Here is a 20,542-nt window from a genome sequence, read left to right as displayed (position 1 = left end):
TCATTTTCTCTCTCCTTCTTGAACTTAAATACAATAATCCTTGATTCTTTTTTCCTTCTGCGTTTTAAAAAATTTAATCTTTATTGCATCTTTTTCTCATTACCATTTAGTCCTCTCATACCTCCCTCCCCCCCAAGTCACTGTCTTTCTTCCACCTTTTTGTTGTTCTCTGCTGCATCCTGGATCATTTCTTTTGTGCGTTGCTTTTGTAACCTAGGATCTTGCTGAACTCCCTTATTAGTTCCAGGAGGGGGTTTTCCAACCTGTATGCTTTTTTATTTCCTTTTCTTGCCATACTGCGCTAGTTAGGACTTCCAGTTCTATGTTGAAGGAGAGCGGTCACAGTGGACAATCTTGACTCGTTCCCTACCTAAGGAGAAATGTATTGTTTTTTTACCATCAAGTATGATGTTAGCTGTAGGGCTTTTTCAGATTCTTTTTATCAAGTTGAGGAAGTTCCCTTCTATTTCAAATTTACTGACAGTTTTTATCATGAATGGCTATTGAGTTTTGTCCTGTACTTTTCCTGCGCCAGCTGATATGGCTGTGCAAATTAATTCTCCAGTCTCTTGGTATAGTGCTTCACAGAGAATCACTTCCAAGTGTCGAACCAGCCTTGCATATCTGGAATGAACCCCAGATGGTCATGGTATACTTCTTCTTACATATTGCTAGATTCCATTTGCTAATATTTTATTAAGAATTTTTGTGGCTAAATTCATTGGTTGTTGTACTATAAGCTTTTTTTTTCTTTGTCCTTTCCTTTCTGGCTTTGGTACCAAAATAATTATGACCTTATAAAATAAATGGGGAGGTGTTCCTTGCTATTGTAATTTCAAGAAGAGGTGGTATAGAATGGTGCTAATTCTTGAAATATTTGATAAAATTCTTCAGTGAAACCACCACCCTCTGTGCCTCGATATTTCTTTTCAGAAGCTTTTTTAAAAACATTTTTTTCCTAACCCTCACGCGAGGCCATGTCTATTAGTATTAGAGAGAGATGAAGAGAGAGAGAGAGAGACGAAGAGAGAAAGAGAAGCATCTATCAATGGGTTCCTTTATTCACCCTGACCAGGGGCCAAACCCTCAGCCCAGGCAAGTGCCCCACTGGGGACCAAACCCACAACCCCCTGGTGCGCAGGATGACGCTCCAATCAACCAAGCCAACCAGCCAGGGCTCTTTTTGGTGGCTTTTTAATGAAGTTTTGCTTCTTTAATATTTATGGGACTATTCAGATGGTTTATTTCATAGAGTGAATTTGGGTAACTTACAGTTTTTGGAGAATTGGTCCATTTCGTCTAAGTTGTTAAATTTATATGCATGCCCTGACCCGAGTGGCTCCGTGGATTGAGCAACAGACTGCAAACTGAAGGCCCGCTGGTTTGATTCCCCGTCAGGGCACAAGCCTGGGTTGCAGGCCAGGATCCTGGCTGGGGGCCTGCGAGAGGCGGTCAATTGATGCATCTCTCACATGTCTCACCCCTCCCTGTCTCTCTAGAAATAAATAAAATCTTATATGTATATACTTTATTTAATTTTAGAGAGGGGAAGGGAGGAAGAAAGAGGGAGAAAAACATCAATGTGTGGTTGCCTCCCGTGTGGCCCCTGCTGGGGACCCAGCCTGCAATCTAGGCATGTGCCCTGACTGGGAATTGAAAGAGTGACACTTTGGTTCATAAGCCGGTGCTCAATCCACTGAGCCACACCAGCCAGGGCTAAATAAATAAAATCTTAAAGAAAAAAAAACTGATGTGCATGGAGCCCTGGCTGGTATAGCTTAGTGGATTGAGTGCGGGCCTGCGAACCAAAGGATCGCAGTTTGATTCCCAGTCAGGGTACATGCCTGGGTTGCAGGCCAGTTCCCCGCAGGGGATGCATGAGAGGCAACCATACATTGATGTTTCTCTCCCTCTCTCCTTCCCTTCCCCTCTAAAGATTAATAAATAAAATATTTTTTTAAAACCTCAAACAATTAGGATAGTTTTCTTTGGCCTATATTCCAGTTCATTAATTCTCACTGAAGCTTCTCTTAAGCTGTCCATTGATGGATTTTTGTATAGTTACTGTATTTTTCATTTCTAAGAAGTCTACTTGGTCTTTTAAATAACTCCCATTTCACTTGTTGCTGTTTCTTGTTCCTTCTATTTTCAAGCTTGTCATTTATTTCTTAGAAAATAGTGATGGTCCACATTTTATGGGGGTTTTTTTTAGAGGTATATTTTTAAAAGATTTTTTTGTTATTTTTTTACAGTTGCCCCAATTTTCCCCCCTTGCCCTCCTTCACTCATCCCACCCCCCACTCCCACAATCAATTCCCACTGATCATGAACATTTTCTATTTTATAATTCGAGTACCTGAAGCTCTTTGAGATTCGGTTTGTTATTTCTGTTGGTTTTCATCTACAGTGCATTTTATTGTGTGCTTTAAAGAAATTGTGTATTTGGGGGAAAATTTAGAAATAACTGGGGAGGAGTTAAAAAGTCCCTCCAAAGAGTAGTTTCACCTATTTTTTTAAAGATCTTTATCTTTAGAGAGAGGGGGAGAGAGGGAAACATCCATGTGTGGTTGCCTCTTTGTGCGCCCCCTACTGGGGACCCGGCCTGCAACCCACACATGTGCCCTGACTGAAAATCCAACAGGTGACCTTTCAGTTCACAGGCCAGTGCTCAATCCTCTGAGCCACACAGCCAGGGCGGATCTATTTCTATCACACACCTGAAGGCACTAATAGTACAAGGTCATCTTAAATGGAGTTCAAGGTTGGAGGTTTCCTGGATTCCTAGGCTACAAAAACCTGAGAGGATTTGATTTCTGATCCACTCCTTTATTCTTAAAAATACAGCCCTTTGACACGCCAGCTTTTGTATGTATGTGTGAGAAACATCTGTTATACAGCCCATTGTATGTAGGCTTCGGGTTTTGGCTTCTATTGCACACAACCTAGGGTAAGGTCTGATTTGCTAGAATCAAATGTGGTTTGCCTTTAGAACAAATGTGCTCTCCAGGCATCTGTGCTCCATTTCTCTCTGGATTCTTATTTATCTTCACTTTTGGACTGATAACCTTTTTACTATTTTGTCAGTTCTTGGATGCTTTAAGAAAAAATTTTTTTTGCTTATATTTTATCCAGAAATTTTGACCATTTTCAGATTTCAGAGAAAGAACTTAGTCCATCGTTATCAAAATCCAGGTCTCACCCTCTTCTCCCTATCGAACTGTTTCCAAAGCCTCATGAATTCATCACCTCAGCTATTTCTTTCTCTTTATTTTTTAAAGATTTTATTTATTTATCTTTAGAGGGGAAGGGAAGGAGAGAAAAAGAGGAGAGAAATATCAATGTATGGTTGCCTCTCATGAGTCCCCCGCTGGGAACTGGCCTGCAACCCAGGCATGTGCCCTGACTGGGAATCAAACCGCAATCGTGTGGTTCACAGGCCCGTGCTCAATCCACTGAGCTACACCAGCCAGGCTCTTTTTTTAAAAGATATTTTATTTACTTATTTTTAGAGGGGAAGGGAGGAAGAAAGGGGAGAGAAACACTGATCAGCCACCTCACATATCTCTCACATCTCTCAGTCCCCATCTGGGGACTGAGCCTGCAACCCCAGCATGTACCCTGAGCACCACGACTTTTCTCTGAGGGACAATGCCCAGCCAACCCAGCTACACCGGTCAGGTTTCAGCTCAGGTATTTCTGACTGCTCGTCTCCCTGCCTAGAAATATGTTTTCCTTTCTTTCCTCAGCCCCACTGGCCTCTTGTAACTGCTCATTCTTCCCTGACTATGGAGGCTTGTTGACTATGGTTCCTCGGAGCTGCCGCAGCGCCCGCAGTGCTTCTTCCGTCCAGCAGTGTCTGCAGCTCCTGATGACGTCGCTCTGCCAGAGCCAGACCCTGTCCATCCCATGGCTGCAAGAGGCAGTGGTTAAGGATGGGGCATCTGCAACCAGTGACTGGGTTTGGGCCCCAATCCTACCTACCACTGTGTGCACTTACCTCTCTATTCCTCAGTGTACCCATCCGCAAAGTGGAATGAAGAAAAGAGACCGGATTGTGAGGAAGAACTGAATTAAGGTGTCATTAGTATACATGTAAAATACTTCGAACTGTGCTTCACACAGAGAAGGTGCTCCTCAGTAACAGCCAGGTATTGAGGTCCTGGTTCATAGCACTTCTTAGGCCCCCAATTATTGAAAATGTCTGTTTTTATGAGTCACTATGATGATTTCCAAGCAGCTCTGGCTTTGACTTAGTGAGGTGAGGCAAGGCTTTGCCTGAGCCACTACCCCTGAGAGCCCTACCCACTGCGACTTCCTTGAACCCCCTATGAACAGGACAGCCTGTTTCTCTCACATGTCCCCACTCAGCTCTGCCGCAGAGGTGGGCAGCCAGTCCGGAGGAATGGCCCCGGGACCTGCAGTTCCTGGCTCCGCCACTCGCCCGCGTCGCAGGACCCTCTCCACAGCACCCACTGCAGCCCAGCTGTGCTCGGGGCTGCTCCGTCTGCAACAACGCCCTCCTCACAGCTGGCTCGAAATCCACGTGGTCCCTAAGGAATGCCTTAAGTGCCACCTCTTGTCACAGTGCAGCCTCCTTCCATCTTATTGCTCTCTGCTTCTGACAGCTGTAAACCAAATGCTAGCGCAGTAAGCTAATGCAACCGTTGCTTTCTTTAGTGAGTTAATCCACTTTAGAGTGCATGTGAGTAAATCAATGGTCTTAAAATGGTTTCCTATTTGATAAATATACTGGAAGCTTCACCCGGGACCCAATGAAGCTTTCAATCCCGAAGCTTTAGTGTAGATCAAGTGGCCTTTCTGGTTGGTAGAAACTCACATACCCAGGGCCATGCTGTGTGTGTCACTCTTAGGCTTTGATTAACATTGTATCATTTCATTCTTCACATCCACGATTTCCCCAAAGGGCAAAATGATAAAAAAATATGACCCTTTGGGTACCATATCAAACATACTCAATAAAACAATAAAAAAAAACCCTCTCAGTTAACTGAATTGATTACTCTGCTTTCACCTATCACCAGGATACAATAAAAGTTATTTGAAAGCTACATCACCAGCTGCGCTTAATGAGCTGTCCTTGGTCAGTGTTTGAATGAGGAAACCACATGCTTAGGAAGAGGCATGATGGGGAAAACCTAAAGATTCGGTCCCACACCTCTTCAGACATGTAGACCACCACAGAGGATTTGGGGGAAGGTTCTAGAAGCAAAGGGCTATTGTGGAGGTGACTTGATTTTGACAATGATTTATAGACAAGCCAACCAGAGTGGAGAAAATGTAGGGAATAAAGAATTTGCAAAAAGCTTAGATGAACATTAGTTTCTAAGCAATGAATTAACTCAGGAGAAAGCTTTAGGATTATATAAGCTTCAAATGAGAACTCTGCTGGTGATATCTGGCTTTGGAGATGGGTAGTGTCTTTTCTTTAACCCTGTTACTTAAAAAGAAAAAGAAAAGTGGGGGATAGGGAGCACCTTCCTATATATTTTTTAAAATATTTTATTTATTTGTCTTTAGAGAGGAAGGGAAGGGAAGGAGAGAAAGAGAGAAATATCAATGTATGGTTGCTTCTTGTGAGTCCCCTACTGGGAACTGGCCTGCAACCCAGGCATATGGCCTGACTGGGAATCGAACCGCGATCGTGTGATTTGCAGGCCCGCGCTCAATCCACTGAGCTACACCAGCCAGGCTATTTTTGACATAAAGAATCTCTTAATCCAGGAAGCAGAAGTTTACTGTACAACTGGGACCTTTTACTGAAAAACGTAAGCCAAGTGGCCATCCATCCCAGTGCCCACCAGGATGGTGTTTGAAGCCAAGTCCAAAGCCTCCTTCGGGAAGCAGTAGGAAGCAGTAGGAAGCAGAAGGAAGCAGATCGAACAAGGAGGCCCTGGGGTGAGATGCCAGATTAGTGCTAATCCCTTGACCAACAGAAAAATCCATCACAACGAAACCCATGCACATATGCGACCTGTGATCTATGGGACGTATCAAAATTCAACAAACAGTTGTTACAATAGCCCATGTCCAACACAGTGTGTGTGTGTGTGGGGGGGGTTTGGTAATCACTCTTACATGGTTATAGCTTCCCTTCATCTAACCTTACATCTAGCTAACCTTATTAAGTGTTCACTCTTCAAAGAGGATCTTTTCATTTCTATTGAATGAAGATTACTCCACAGCTCCCGAGTAAGGGTATGTGAGACCTCAACGGAAACCAGCATAAAGAGGACAACCTACTAGCACCGTGAGTGTCGCCCAAGAGGAATAGTTAGCAGTGACCGCGTTGCACCCTCTCCCTCCTCTCCATCACCCGAGGGTGAGTCGGTGGGGCCCGCTCCGTACAACCTGCCCCAGTTCTGACTGTCCTGGAAGGAGAATCCCTTCGCTGCCAATGCAGCAAACACCACTGCTTCAGCAGGAACAGCACTCCCCTGCCAAGATGCGGGGCTCTATGTACAAATTTTATTATTTTGCATCCCCAAAATACATATAAATGAAAACCTGCTCTTCAAATGCAGGGAGGCCTCTGCCTATAATGTAGTATTACATTCACATCACAAAACATTCTCATACGAAAATCAGTGTGCAGCTCTCTGACACACAATTGTATACACAACACAATACATGTGGAAGTTGTTACGCATTTTCTACTTACACAGATCCCTTTAGTGGAAAATTAGGAAGTTGGGCGATGCCCCTGCTTTCCAGCTCTGAGAAGGTAAATACGACCTCTCTAAATGTTTTTTAAAAAGATGAAAGGTAAACTACACAACCTTCTTTAGACATATACACATTGTTAGAATAAAGCAATGACCCTGCCACATAATGACAGTGTTCCTCAAAAAGGGGGAAAAAAAGAGATAATGTTTCAATAAAAAGTTGGAGGAAAGACAAGGTGGTCAAAATTGTTATGTACACGCTGCATGGAGAAATGAGAATTCTCTCGCAGGAAACCGCTCCACAACGCATCCCTGTGCACGAACTCGGCACCCGAGGGCAGTGTCACGATCTTCCCGCACAGTCACAGGCTTCATCAGACTCTGTAGAACATCTGTTTAATCTGGCAGTCAACAATGAGGTCATGTGGTAAACTCCCACCCCCGACCCCCCCAAAAAAAGAAGTGCAAAATCAACTTCTGTGACTCAAGAGCTCAACCAGGTCAAAGCTTTGGTATAGACTGGAGGCTGTTTCGGTGATAACCAAAGCTTAGAAAGATTCTGTTAAGGGATTTGCCCCAGAAACAGAAACAAAAGAAACCCAGTTCGCAAAGCCTGTAAATAAAGTAACTGTACAAAGAGAACAAGCCACAATTTCCCTCTAGCCAAGGGTTTACAGTTTCCTAGGCAGCAGTTCTGAAAGCACCAACTAAAAGCTGAAATGCTTCTACAAAATGCTTCTACGAAACACGATGTGTTGGTGAAGACTGTTCTGAAAACAGATGCCCACAGGCAAGTGGCTGATGTGTCACAGAAAAAAGCCCAGTCAAACATAAAGACTTAAGGCAATAAGAGGCATTGCAAGGAGCACCATGGTGCTCCGGAGAGTCCATCACAAAGCCTCTGCAGAAAGGAAAGGTCTCTCAAGAGTTTGTTTCTTAGTTCGCTAGCTGTCAGACACTTCCTCCTCCTCCTCGTCATCCTCGTCTTCTTTCCTGTCCACTTCGGAAGTATCAGAGGACTCGTGAAGCAGAACATATTCTCTGCTGCTGAACCCAAACTTAAGTACATCTTTTTCCTTCAGTTCATAGTATCTCTGTGGCTCAATGCGCTTGTTGTTCAAGAATGTTCCATTGCCTGAGCCAAGGTCAATGATGTAGGGCTTCACCCTGCGGCCAACTGTCCCATCAGCACGGGTATATTCCACAAGCCTGGAAGAGATGAGAGAGAGAAACCTAAGGGGGGTGTGGGGAAGTGGAAGAGGACACGGGGGAATAAATGGTGATGGAAGGCGACTTGACCTGTGGCGGTGAACACACAACACAACATACAGGTGTATTATAGAACTGGACACCTGAAACCTATATAGTTTTATTAACCAATGTCACCCCAATAAATTCAATGTAAAAGAAAAAAAAAGAGAAACCTGTAGGCCAAATCCTGCCTCGCACCATCCAGCTTTTTGCTAATATAGCCTAGATGAGGTAAATAGCGTGGCTTTAAACACAGTTCAAGTTCAAACTCTGAGAAATCAAGGGGAAGGTATGGCCCTGAATCCAGAAATCAGAAGCAAGTTCAATAATAGTTAATAGAAAGGCGAGACCTGTCACTGCAGGACAGGAAATTCACAGTAGATCAGATGCTTAAAATGCAAAATCCAAGGCCTCTTGCCATAGTTAAGAAAATACATTTTTTGGGTGTTGTTTATATTCAATCTAATGCTTCTTTGAATAGAAGAAGGTTCTTTCCCCTATATTTCAACTGATTTTATCTCCTGTCCCAATGTGAATAAAGATTTTTCTAATTTATTGATTTTCAGAGAGAGACACTGATCTGTTGTCCCACTGACTTATGCATTCATTGGTTGTTTCTTGCATGTGCCCCGACCAGAGATTGAACCCACAACCTTGGCAAATCAAGACAATGGTCTAAGCAACTGAGCTGCCCAGCCAGGGCAGGGAAATGAAGCAGATTTGGACCTCGGAGTTAAGGGAGCTGGATTTGAGCCAGAGTTCTACTACGATGATCATTTATTAGGCAAGTCTCTTGGCTTTGCTGAATTTTAGTCTTCTCACCGGGTCAGATGGGAATTTAAGAGGACTGTGATGAGGACCAAACAATAACAGGTGTACTACGCAAACTGTCAAGACACAGACAAAGCCAACACGTAAGCCAGGCATTCCCAACTGTACTTCCATTTAATCCTCATAACAACCCTGTGAGGTACTGTGAGGTAGGCAGAAGCCAAAGCCCACAGAGTAGCTTGTCCCAAGTCAAACACCTGGTAAGTAGCAGTGGCAGGATTCCCAAAACCAAGTTCAATGCTCTTATACAAATACAAGTGATTATTCAAAGGGCCGTTAGATCAATACTCAAAACTAATCTCAGATACAACAGGTATAGATTCTTCTGCACATACATGCACAAAAAACTTAGCAATCCTGACATGACTGGTATGGCTCAATTGGTTGGAGCTTTGTCCGTAACAGAAAGATTATAGGTTTAATTCCCAGTCAGGGCACATACCTAGGCCGCAGGTTCAATCCCCAGTCCAGGTGCTTACAGGAGGCAATCAATGATTCTCCCCCCGCCCCCGCCCCTGCCAGAGCCACCATCGAGGTTTCTTTATCTCCCTTCCTCTCTAAAAGCAATGAAAAAATGTCCTCGGGTGAGTATTAAAAAAACAACAACAACAAATTTTAGTAACCCTAACTGAGACTAGCTCCTGCTCACACTTAAGTTCCTTTCTGCAAATGGACTTACCGATACTGAAAGACCGCATGCTGCTTTGAACAAGAGGGATGATCAATCGGAATGTCTGCAATACGGCGGTGTCGCCCCAGCAGGTAAGCACTTTGTCGGTGGATGTACATGACTGGAAGAACTTCATCGTTTTTAAAGGGGTAGAGACGCCACCGTTTTTTAGGGATACGTGCTTCAGGGGGCTCGCTATATTTAATGACTACACCCCGGTAGGTGTTGGTGTCCTCAAGAAGTGCCCCAGAAAGTTCAAAGCTCGGCTTTTCCTTAACAGGCACCTCTTTGTCTTTGTTTTTGCCACCAGGTGGAGGAAGCGACTCCTGAGACTCATTACCGCCGGCACTGACTTCATTCTTCTGACGGTGCTCCCGCCGCCGGGCATTATAAAACTCCCGCTCTGCCTCCTGAGCCTGCAGGTTCTGGAGGTCTCGATCCCGTCCCTGGGCCTGCGCACTCCCAGGCCTCTCGCCACAGGTTCTCCTCTGGTGGGAGTGGCCCCTGTGCCTGTCTCGGTCACTGTTCCTAGATCGCCTGTGTTCCTGTCCTGACGCTTCCCGGTGCTGCCGATCCTCCCGTTCTCTCCGGGGGGGATGATCCTCACGTTCCTGAAATTTGAACAGATTCCGTAAATTCAAGGCAGTCCACAATCTATGAACACACTGCATCCGACAAGTTAGTTGTGATGGTTATGTTTCTGGGCAAGGCTACGCTGACGGCACATCCCACGCTACTGCCGCACTATAGCTCTAACAGCGCTATAGTTCAGAAACGAGAGTACCTGCAGGCACACTTAAAGGGGATCATACACAGAAAAGAGAGCTAACTAGTCACATACAAAATAAATATGTAAAAAAAAAAAAAAGCTAGCTTTCTCTTGTGCCAAAATGAAAATGTAATAGTAATTTTAAAATAGCTCATTTCAAGAGTAAGAAAAATTATTCAATACCTAGAAATACATTTAAGAAATATGTGTGTTCTTAAGGGACAAAATCATAGAAATGCAGAACAGATTACCAGTTGCCAGGGTTGAGAGTGAAAGTGGGCGGAGGGGGTGTGACTATAAAAGGACAATGCGAGGGACCCTTGTGGTGATGGAAGAGTTTTATCTCAACGGTACAGATGTCATCATTGGGAGAGACAGGGTAAGGCATATACATCTGTATTATTTTTACACCTGCAAGTGAATCCACAATTATCTCAAAATAAAAAGTTTCATTGAGCAACACAAGCAGGAGAAAAGCCCACCTGGTTTTGAGAACAGCCCGCTGTAGGGACAGGTGAACACCACAACACTTTAGCTGTGACGGTAATGGGCTCTGGGTCTGAACCCAACATCAAACCATCTTAACCCACCTACCTACCTGCTTCACTTTGACTGTTGAATGGTGAGGACTTCGGCTTCTGTTACTCCGAGGAGACTTGCTTCTTCTCCCTGAGGACTTTTTCTTTTTGGCCGGGGACCTGTGAAGAGAATGGTATAAACAGGATTTTACTTGTTTCCCTTCCCCCATGTAACTACCTTCAAGTATCAGGCCTACCTACCACACAAACACCTCATTTGTGAAGGTCTCTGCTTTTCACACTGCAGCAGTGGGGAGCTTCGTCTTCCCAGCCCAAGGTCTCCCCTATGTTCCAGGCCTACAGACAAAACTGCCTACCAAACATTCTCCTACTTAAGACAACATAACTCTTTCGTCAACCCATCAAATCCTTTCTTCTCTCAGCCTTTGCCATCTCAGTAAATGGCACCACCACCCCCATTCTTCAAGCTAAGAAAAACCCTGGAAGTCACACTCTATTCTTTTTGTCCTCACCACCAAGAGCCCTCCACACCCCTCCCCCACAATCACGTGACATCCATCAGCAAGGCTTCTGGCTCTGTCTGCTTGCTGTCTCCCTCTCCTACCTCACTCCAGCCACCATCCTTGATCACCACGCTGGATTTTTTTCTATTCCTAAAACAACCACAATTAATTCCATTCCAGGTTCTTTGCCTGTGTCGTTTCCCCTGCCTAGATCCTTACAAGGCTGGATTCGTCTTATCCTTCAGGCCTCAGCTCCAAGGGCCCCTTTTCACAGGGGTCTCCCACTTCCCTCCAATCTATCACAACGCTTGTTACTAAGGGAAACTGCTTCCTTTATTTGCTGGTTATTTTCTCAGGGCTAGGGGACATCAATTTGAGAGGGTAATGACCATCTATCTTGCTCACCCTTTTGGCCCCAGTGCCTGGGGCAGTCTTTAGGACATAGCAGGTACTCAGTAAAGCTATGGTGAATGAATAAATGAATGAGTCTAGCAAGAGACGATTTTTTTCCCTATAAGTTCTATCAGGTAGGTGTCCTAAGCCCTCCATGTGGAAACCTTTTGGGGCAGATAATTGGAAGGGCAACGCCCGCATTTTGCAGGCAGATGGGGAAAACCTTTCATTTCCACTCAAATGATCAGTGCTATCCGCCGGGCCTTACCCACTGAAGTGCTAGGCACACAGAGATGAAGGGGCGGGATCCTGTCCACTAACACCCATCTACAACGCCGGTGACAGGTAAACAATAACACAAGCACCACCGGGTCCCTTCCCACCGCCTTAGGATACAGTCCAAGTTGCTGCGCTCGGCATTCAAGGTGTGTTTCCAACGCTAGCCCTGTCCTCCTTTCTCAATGAGCCGGGCTGAAAGTCCACCCCGGCTGCTTCCCATTTACCGGCTATGTCCTCGGGCTCGGGTCCCGCGGTGACCAGGGCGGCCTGGCTCGCCGGCTGGCGGGGACGCGCTACCGCGGGAGCAGTCCGGGCGGCGGTGAACCGGGGGCGAGGCCTCCGGGGTGAGGCGCTCTTGCTTAACCACCACCGCCGCCGTGGCCACTATGTCCTCGTCCCGGTGCCTCCTCCGGCTTCCCCGCTCTCGCTCGCTCTTCACCTCCTTCATGCTGCTATAACCGCGGAGCAAAGCAAAAACACAGCCGTTGCGCTCCTCTCGTAGAAAGGAAATGACGTGTTAGGTCCCTGGACTTCCGCTTCTGGGATGCTCGCTCTCCCAGAAACCCTCGCGGTGCAGAGGCTAGACACGTGATTACATATATGTTGTGGGAGGGGTCGTAGTGGGACCGCTCGGGTGGCGGGAGTTTTAAGTTTCAAAAGTGAACTCTGGAAAGCAGCTATGCTCAAGGCTGTTGCCACGTTATTAGTTAATTCCCAAACACCGAGACAACCTACTGTACTTTGCTCTGAATAATGCACACTTTTTTGCCCACATTTTGGAGGGAAAAATATGGATGTGCATTATACGTGGGTGGTACCTGAAATACCTTGTGTTTGGTAATTATTTGTGACATGAAATTTCTTGTACTATAACATGTTCAAAAATAAATACTAAAATTCCTTTATAATACAAAAAACAAGTATCTAAATATAAATAAATAAAATTTAAAATTATGGTGAAAGATTTTTTCCTCTGAAAGTTTGGGGCAAAAACGTGGGTGCGCATTATACACGGGAGCACATTATACATGGAAAATACGGTAAATATGCCCAGCAGTTGCTTAATTGTTTAGGCAACTGATGGATGTTATATAGCCATCTGCAGTGCTACCTACAAACTCTATACGACAAAAAAAAAAACAAGGAAGAAGGAAGACATTAAGGAAGAAGCAGCATACAAAATTGCACTCAAACTGTGCTTACATTTACGTTGGGATATTCAAAGGAATGAAAGAAGGAAATTCAATCATAGATGGTATTTCATGGGCAGATCTTTAGTATTTCCCGTTTATTTAAAAACATTACTTACTGAATTTTTTTTGAGAGGGAGAGCAAAACATCGATTTGTTATTCCACTTATTTATACATTCATTGGTTGATTCTTGTGTGTGCCCTGGCCGGATGGAACCCACTGCCGTGGCCTATGGGAACCACGCTCTAACCAACTGAGCTAGCTATCCAGCCAGGGTTCCCCTGTATTCTTAAACTTTCTGTTATCTTGCCATTTATCCACTTAATTAAAAAACAAATGCTTTTTTAAAACCTGGGAACTACAGATGCCTTCCTCTATGACTCCTACTTCGCAGATTTCAAAATCTGGGGTCTGAGAAGGTTATCTGCCACCTCATTAAAATCGCGAGCTAGGCGCGTCTCAAGGACTCAAACCCGTCCTCCCTTCTTCCAAGAGTACCGGAGCGACGTGGTGAGCAGGAAGCCTGACAAGCTAAGCGCTGAAGAACTCCCCAAAGCTGTACAAACACAAAATTCGGCGCTGCTGGCCCCGCCCAGGACACGTGGCGGGGAGGTTTCCATGGTGACGGTAAACAGGACCCGGCCTGGAGGGGCTACTGCCGAGTTACTCGCGGTCGCCATGATCCCCCCCTCGGACTCTCTGCTCAAGTATGACACCCCGGTGCTGGTGAGCCGGAACACGGAGAAACGGAGCCCCAAAGTAAGGACGGGTCACAGGGGGCAAAGGAGCCCAGAAGCTCCAATGGGAAAAAACAAATGCCCGCGCTGAGGATGCAGGGTCCGGAGGGATGGAGGATGAAGTTTACGGGAATTGGGGTGTGGAAAGGAGGATGGGAGAGCAGTACAAGAAACCCAAATGTTGGGCGACTCTAGAGAGCAGACTGAGGACGGGGCAGGAAATCCCTGAGAGATGAATGCGGCTGTTTTTCACTGTAGCTGCGTCCAAGAATAGATCTGGTACTGAACGCCCAGGCCTGAGCTCCTGGGTCAGAAACGTCGGTTCAGGATGCCACAAGCATTGGATTGGGGTGGGACCAGAGACTCTTCATGGCCTCCTTTAGCTCTGAGACATAACTTCTGCTGAGAAGACAGATGGGAGAAGTGAGCTGGGAATAAGGGAGGGGTGTGGGGGAGACCTGGAGCAAGGGCCAGGATGTGTGGAGCTTAGGGTCTGGTCACCTCCTGCCCTGATTTACCTCCTGGCTCTTTGCAGGCTCGGCCATTAAAAGTCAGCCCTCAGCAACCTGGACCCTCAGGTCCAGTCCCACAGCCACCAAAGAGCAAGCTTCCCTCAACTTCTAGTGCCTCAGACCCTACAAAGCAGGCAGAAGAAATCTTGAATGCCATCCTACCCCCAAGGTAAAAGAAAAAAAGGCAAAGCAGGCGTAGTGACTACAAGGCCCAGACTTTGCATCCCAGAACTTGGGAACATGGAGAGAGGCATGCTGCCTCTGTTGCTGGCTGGACTTTCCTTCCTCCCAGCATCTCAGTGCTCCTCGAACTTACAGATGCCTGGGTCCTGGGTCCTGGGTCCTGGGTCCCTCGTCCTCTATCCACCCTTGTTTCCAGAGTGCTCTCGCCAAGGCTTATGGCTTTAAATACCATCTGTATGCTGATGGCCCCCACGTGTATATTTCCAGCCCTGTCCTCTCCCCTAAGCTCTCATACAGTCTACTACTTCCTCATTCCTTTCCTGAAGATGCTAATAGACTTCTCCAGCTCAACATGTCCAAACTAACTCACAGATGTTTCCTCCTTCCCCCAACCTGCTTATCCCCAGTTTTCGCCTTCTCCTAGGGGTGCAGGCCCCCTTTCATCCCTTTTGCTGTTTCGCATCACAAGTTCTATCTAGCCTTTGCCAATTTCTGTTGTCCCCACCTGCAAATTATATCCCAAATCTGACCCCTTTCACCACCTCTGCTTCCACCGTGTTGTTTCTAGTCACTGTTTGTCACCTATACTCCTTCAGCGGCCTCCCATCTGAAAACCTGGCTTGCACTCTTCGCCTTGACAATCTGTTCTCCTCCACACAGCCCCCAAGCCGTAAGTCAGGTCATGCCAGGCTTCTGCCAGAAACTCTAATGGCTTCCCATCTTATGGAGACTAAAAATCCCAAGTCCTATCTTCCATGATCTGGAAGACCTGGCATGATGTGGCCCCAATATCCCCGTGATCCTACCTCCTGTTCTCCTCTTTCGTGTTCACTTGGCTTGCTGTTTCTGAAACACTTCATTCTTTTCACCTTAGGGCTTTGACAGCGGCTGTTCTTACTGCCAAGGATGCTCTTCCCCTGATACCCGCCTGGTTCCCTTCCTTTCTTCACATGGGTCTTGCTCAAATGCCATTCCCTCAAGGGGGCCTTGAGAATCCTTGGAAAAAAGCACCCTCTCCCTCCAGGATCCCTTTGCCCTGCTTCTCTCTTCTGTAGCCACCCTTACCACTGCCTGACATGCCTTTTTGACCGGAGATGGATGTCAGAGAAAGCAGGGGAGTGATTTTTCTGTTGATTACCTTCCACCAGGGCCTGAAAGTCCTCTCCCCCAGGGTGCGTCTGCCCTTAGGCTCCCTCCTTGTGATCCCTGAACGTGGCCATTCCCCTGACACCAGGTTTGCTTTGAGGGGCTACACACCTTCAAGAACTTCCCCGCCCCCCAACACACACATTCGCCTCTTTCTGACTGGCACAAGGTTTCTGGTGCCCTGTGTCTCCCACACCACAAGTCGGTGGGCGGTTCCCACTGTGCCTTCTGTTCAGATCAAGCAACAACCATCAATTTGTCCTCAACACATTAGGAGGGAAAGATTGGAACATGGGTGACAGTTTCCCAGAGGGCCATAGGAGAGTAGAGATTGCCCTGCCCCAAGATAGGGGCCCCCGAGGAGGCAGCTGAGTGGGTGTGGCTTTGGAGTCACGCACTCCCCAAGGAAGAGGGAGAATAGAGCATTCTGGTGGGTTGGTGACTGAGCTGCCCCCCACTCCTGCTCAGGCAGAGGGCTCAAAGGGCCATCTCTGCTCACGTCCTGAACCCGCCCCCCCCCCCCCCCGGTAATGGGGTTTGCTCAGCCTGGCTGTGTCTGTGCCGCAGGGAGTGGGTGGAAGACACGCATCTATGGATCCAGCAGGTGTCCAGCACCCCCAGCACCAGGATGGATGTGGTGCACCTCCAGGAGCAGCTGGACCTGAAGCTGCAGCAGCGGCAGGCCAGGGAGACAGGCATCTGCCCTGTCCGCAGGGAGCTCTACTCGCAGTGTTTCGGTGAGTGGCCTGCGGGGTGGGAGGGCAGTACACTGCACTGCCTCTTTCCCTTCGCCCTCAGCACAGCCCCAAGCTCTGAGGATGCTTGAGCTGAAGCCCACCCCACCTGGAATCATCCGTCTCCCTGCACCTGTCTCACCTGGAATCTGCTAAGTGCACCCTCTTCTCCCTCCCAGCTCTGCCTCTCCCGTCCGTTGCAGGTCAGCCTGACAACCTGGCTCCTCACCCCTTAGCAGATGCTTGCAGTAAACGAGAACTTTCATTTTAAGTCTTTGTTTTTTCCAAGATTCCAGTCATAAGCGTGTGTTTATTTTTAATCAGAAAAATGTATGTTTATATTTATATCTACCCATCAACATTCAGCCCTTGGTCCAGAAAATGTCTCAGGGTAATGTGCTGTTAGCTGACAGACACAGGGATTTCAGCCCTCACTCCTCAAGTGCGGGTGCGCAGTGGCCATCCTCCAGCCCAGTGGCACTGGCCCATGTGGACTCTGACATGCAAACTGCCCCCAAGCCCTGGGGAAGCTGCAGTCTGAGTGTGATTATGTTTGCTTTCAGGTCAGCATTTATGGAGGAGATGGGTGGGCAAGCTGTATACGGTGCTGTTCTCAGCCCCAAAGCAGCCCAGCCAAGGGGGCACATAGGATTCCCCAGCTGCTTCAAAGCAGCCACCATTTTCAAATTGAAAAGTCAGATTTCTTTGAATAGTATCCAGTTCTTGGCTGAGGATGGAAGACGGGGGCCTCATGCTGCAAACAAACCTGAGGCTCCCGTCTCCCTCTTCCCCGGGCTGGCTGACTGCCTCTACTCCCAAGTGCCGAGTTCAGAGCCGTGGCTGCAAGGCTAGGCCCCTGGGACCACTAAAGGCCCCTCCCTGAGATCTGTCTCCAAGTGAGGGAGACACACCCTAGCACCCTTCCCAGTAGGAAGTGTGGTTTGCAGTAGGCATGGTGCATTCTCCCTCCTGGCCTTCTCTGACCTTCGTGTGTGTGTGTGTGTGTGTGTGTGTGTGCGCGCGCTCGCACCGAAAGATGAGCTGATTCGTGAGGTGACCATCAACTGTGCGGAGAGGGGGCTGCTGCTGCTGCGAGTCCGGGACGAGATCCGCATGACCATCGCTGCCTACCAGACCCTGTATGAGAGCAGCGTGGCGTTTGGCATGAGGAAGGCACTTCAGGCTGAACAGGGGAAGTCAGACATGGAGAGGAAAGTGAGTGGGGTTTACATGAGCCTTTGGCCCCTGTGACCCCTCTGTCTCGGGGCCACATGGTTGTCATCCTGGCACTGAATTCTGGCCCCTAGGGTGCTCTCCATCACCTGAGTGAGGACCCTTAGGTCAGAGTGTCAGTGCCAGTCTGGTCATGGCAGGGTGGTCTCCTCTTGGATGTGCATGCCAGGCACTGACCTCCCACTGGGTGGCAGTACAGACCCTGGCAATGTCTTGGGTTGTGCAGCTGTGTCCCAGGTCCCCTCCACCCAGGCATTCAAGCCGCCCCATCCAGTTGGTAACATCCCAGCATGACCAGGTTTCTGCCCTTAGATTGCAGAATTAGAAGCAGAAAAGAGAGACTTGGAGAGGCAAGTGAATGAACAGAAGGCAAAGTGTGAGGCCACGGAGAAGAGGGAGAGTGAGAGGAGGCAAGTGGAGGAGAAGAAGCACAACGAGGAGATTCAGTTCCTAAAACGCACGAATCAGCAGCTGAAGGTAATCTTCACAGAAGCTCAGGTGGAGGCCCTGGCCCACCTGCCCTCCCACGCACGCAGGCCAAGCGTTGGGTTCCTTTTCCTCCGATGACTTTAAATCACAGGCGGCAAACACAAGGCCCGCGGCCCGAACCTGGCCCTCCACCTTGTTTTATCCAGCTTCCCACCTTGTGTCTACCTGGCGGCAGCGCCGAGCTAAGGAGTAGTTACATTTATACAGCCCTGAAATTACACTGAGTCCTTTGAAAGCAACTGCGAGGCTGCTGTGGCCCCTGGTGAACATGAGTCTGACAGCCCTGCAAGTTTAAATACTTGCCCACCTGCGCTGCCCAGAGTAAAGGACGCTGACTTTCGGGGTGGGTGGGAGAGGGAGGTTCATCACCCAGATTCCCCATCCATCTGGCTCTGGAGGGGGCTCTGTTCTCGAGGAGTCTGAAGCCCCGTGACGCCTCAGCCTGGCTCACCAGTGGTTTATTCCCCTTGGAAAAAAGGCTGCTCATCCTCGGGAGAGGGGCCTATGACAAGACATGGAACTTCTCTTCTCGTGGCGGCTGGCCATCCGGAGCCCTTCTAGCGTGGCGGGAGCTCTGCAGCGCGGGAGGGCTTGCCCACCTGCATCAGCCCCTCCTAGGCACTGCATTAGGGGCGGGCAGCGAAAGCCCTTTGAGCGAGAAGAACCATTTAAAATCAGGAACCTTCCCTGGGTGTGTACTTCTCAGAGGAGCTAGGCTGTGGGTGTTTTTCCTGAAAGCCCTCTTGTGGGTGTATGCTTTGATCCAGCCAAGCCGAAGGAAAAAGGAAAGGAAGGGAGTGGGGGGAGGGGCTGGGCAGGAACCAGGCTTCTAACCCTCCAGGCTGTCTGGTCCAGAGGTTCTCAAAGGTTGGGGTCCAGCCCTGGCTGGAGTAGCTCAGTGGATTGAGCGCGAGCCTGCGAAGCAAGGGTTGGGGTCCAGAACTAGCATCAGCCTCATCACCTGGCAACTGTTAGGAATGCAGATGATTGGCCCCGCCCCAGATCTACTGAATCACAGATTTCTGGGTTAGGATCTAACAGTCTGGCCTAATAAGGTCTCCAGGTGATTCCTATGTTTGCTCAAGTTTGAGAATCACTGTTGTTCTAGATATATGTATGGTCTACTGATGTTTTGTGGCTGTCTCCCATGGTCCTCCCGGCTGGAAAGGGCCCCTGGATTTTTCTCCCTTTCTTCCCTAGTCTCACAGAAAGCTTACGTTCCTGCGATCGGCAGGCTTGCTGGCACTACCAACCAAGATGGGCACTCGAGATAAAGAAGGGCGTGTGTTAACAGCTAGTGCGGGTTGAGAGATTTTCTTGTTGCTGAGCTTAACAAAAACAAAGAAAAGCTCGACACATTCCCCGCCAGATGTGCATCTGTTTACTGAGCAGCCTCGGAAGCTGCCTCCCTTATCTGCCCTATTTCTTTATCGCGAGCCCGATTCCTCCCGTAACGGGGCCCCGGCATCGGGAGCAAAGCGGTGCCTTGGCATCTTTCTAACGCTTACGAGCCACCTTGTAACCCCCGGAGGGAAGGACTCTTTAGAAGTGAGTTGTTTTTATTGGCTCAAAACTGCCCTGCAAAGAAAAGTGTTTGCAGTCCCCAGGATACACCGACTTGAAAAGATCTGTCCACATACCGTGACAGTGAATTGTGTTACCGGCTGCCAGAGGGACAAACAACTCCCAAGTGTCTTTGGCTTTACGTACAAGACGGACAGCTCCTTCCTCACTGGTAGCAATTTTCGCTAATTGGGTGTCAAGTTGTCTCAGTGGCTGAAAATTTGCTGTTGCCCAAACCTCGTGTCCCAGCACAGAGCTCCCAGTATCCCAAAGTTTAACTTCGCAGACATATTTGGGTCTGAAATCCGAGCCATGAAAAACCACTATTTCAACAACTTTTATTCAATTTCCTTTTCAATGCTTTGTATTATGCGCCGAGCCGTTACTGTATGGAAACCAGGACAGCTCTGGTTTCTCCTAATGGAGCAAGACTCTGTGCCAAGCCAGAAACCAGCTTAATCTAGAAAATGTGGGGTTGGGAATGAAGGGAAAAAAATAGCTCCGAGTGGCAGCAATGGGATAATCCTTCCCAGAGACTTTTATCACCTCTCAGCTATTTGTGTTAGGCTGCAAGTTTCAAGTATTAATGGAGTTTGTTTTTGTTTTTCAGGCCCAACTGGAAGGCATTATTGCACCAAAGAAGTGATAATTTCCATATGGGTCTCACGAGCACTACTACCCCATCCTAAGACCTTTGTAATAAAAAGCTGGTTTCCTGAAGGAACATGCCATACCCTCCCCCGATCACCATCTATGTCCTTGTCGGAAGTCACGTCACTGCCCCAGTGTCAGGAAACACCTCGGTCTGGCAGCCAGGCCCCTGGCCGGGCAGCGG

General features: G+C 47.9%; 2 protein-coding genes across 2 annotated transcripts; one reads left to right on the top strand and one right to left on the bottom strand.

Annotated features, from left to right (window-relative positions):
* Positions 1-6,467: 6,467 nt before the first annotated feature.
* Positions 6,468-12,437, bottom strand: SNIP1 (Smad nuclear interacting protein 1). Its single transcript, XM_037032588.1, has 4 exons — positions 12,143-12,437; positions 10,803-10,902; positions 9,445-10,046; positions 6,468-7,892 (listed from the first exon to the last, which is right to left on the bottom strand). The coding sequence occupies exons 1-4, from the start codon at positions 12,364-12,366 to the stop codon at positions 7,628-7,630; spliced, it is 1,191 nt and encodes a 396-aa protein (XP_036888483.1). The 5' UTR covers positions 12,367-12,437; the 3' UTR covers positions 6,468-7,627.
* Positions 12,438-13,748: 1,311 nt separating this feature from the next.
* Positions 13,749-20,404, top strand: DNALI1 (dynein axonemal light intermediate chain 1). The gene is made up of 6 exons (XM_037032536.1): positions 13,749-13,869; positions 14,383-14,528; positions 16,256-16,425; positions 17,459-17,637; positions 17,968-18,132; positions 20,318-20,404. Exons 1-6 carry the CDS (start codon positions 13,789-13,791, stop codon positions 20,351-20,353), a joined length of 777 nt encoding a protein of 258 aa, XP_036888431.1. The 5' UTR covers positions 13,749-13,788; the 3' UTR covers positions 20,354-20,404.
* Positions 20,405-20,542: the final 138 nt, after the last annotated feature.

This window comes from Sturnira hondurensis, unplaced genomic scaffold, assembly GCF_014824575.4.
Source record: "Sturnira hondurensis isolate 20B ecotype Veracruz unplaced genomic scaffold, ASM1482457v3 Scaffold0021490, whole genome shotgun sequence".
Lineage (NCBI taxonomy): Eukaryota > Metazoa > Chordata > Mammalia > Chiroptera > Phyllostomidae > Sturnira > Sturnira hondurensis.
The sequence above is the reverse complement of the archived record's forward strand: the minus strand, read 5'-3'. Positions and strand labels throughout refer to the sequence as shown.

Excerpts from the sequence above, each read along its gene's own strand:
- SNIP1 (XM_037032588.1), bottom strand. The coding sequence starts at position 12,366 with ATGAAGGAGGTGAAGAGCGAGCGAGAGCGGGGAAGCCGGAGGAGGCAC. Across the intron at positions 10,903-12,142 it reads CGAGCCCGAGGACATAGCCG|GTCCCCGGCCAAAAAGAAAA; the intron begins GTAAATGGGAAG and ends TTCTCTTCACAG. Across the intron at positions 7,893-9,444 it reads CATGCGGTCTTTCAGTATCG|GCTTGTGGAATATACCCGTG; the intron begins GTAAGTCCATTT and ends CATCTCTTCCAG.
- DNALI1 (XM_037032536.1), top strand. The coding sequence starts at position 13,789 with ATGATCCCCCCCTCGGACTCTCTGCTCAAGTATGACACCCCGGTGCTG. Across the intron at positions 16,426-17,458 it reads GCTCTACTCGCAGTGTTTCG|ATGAGCTGATTCGTGAGGTG; the intron begins GTGAGTGGCCTG and ends TCGCACCGAAAG. Across the intron at positions 17,638-17,967 it reads AGTCAGACATGGAGAGGAAA|ATTGCAGAATTAGAAGCAGA; the intron begins GTGAGTGGGGTT and ends TTCTGCCCTTAG.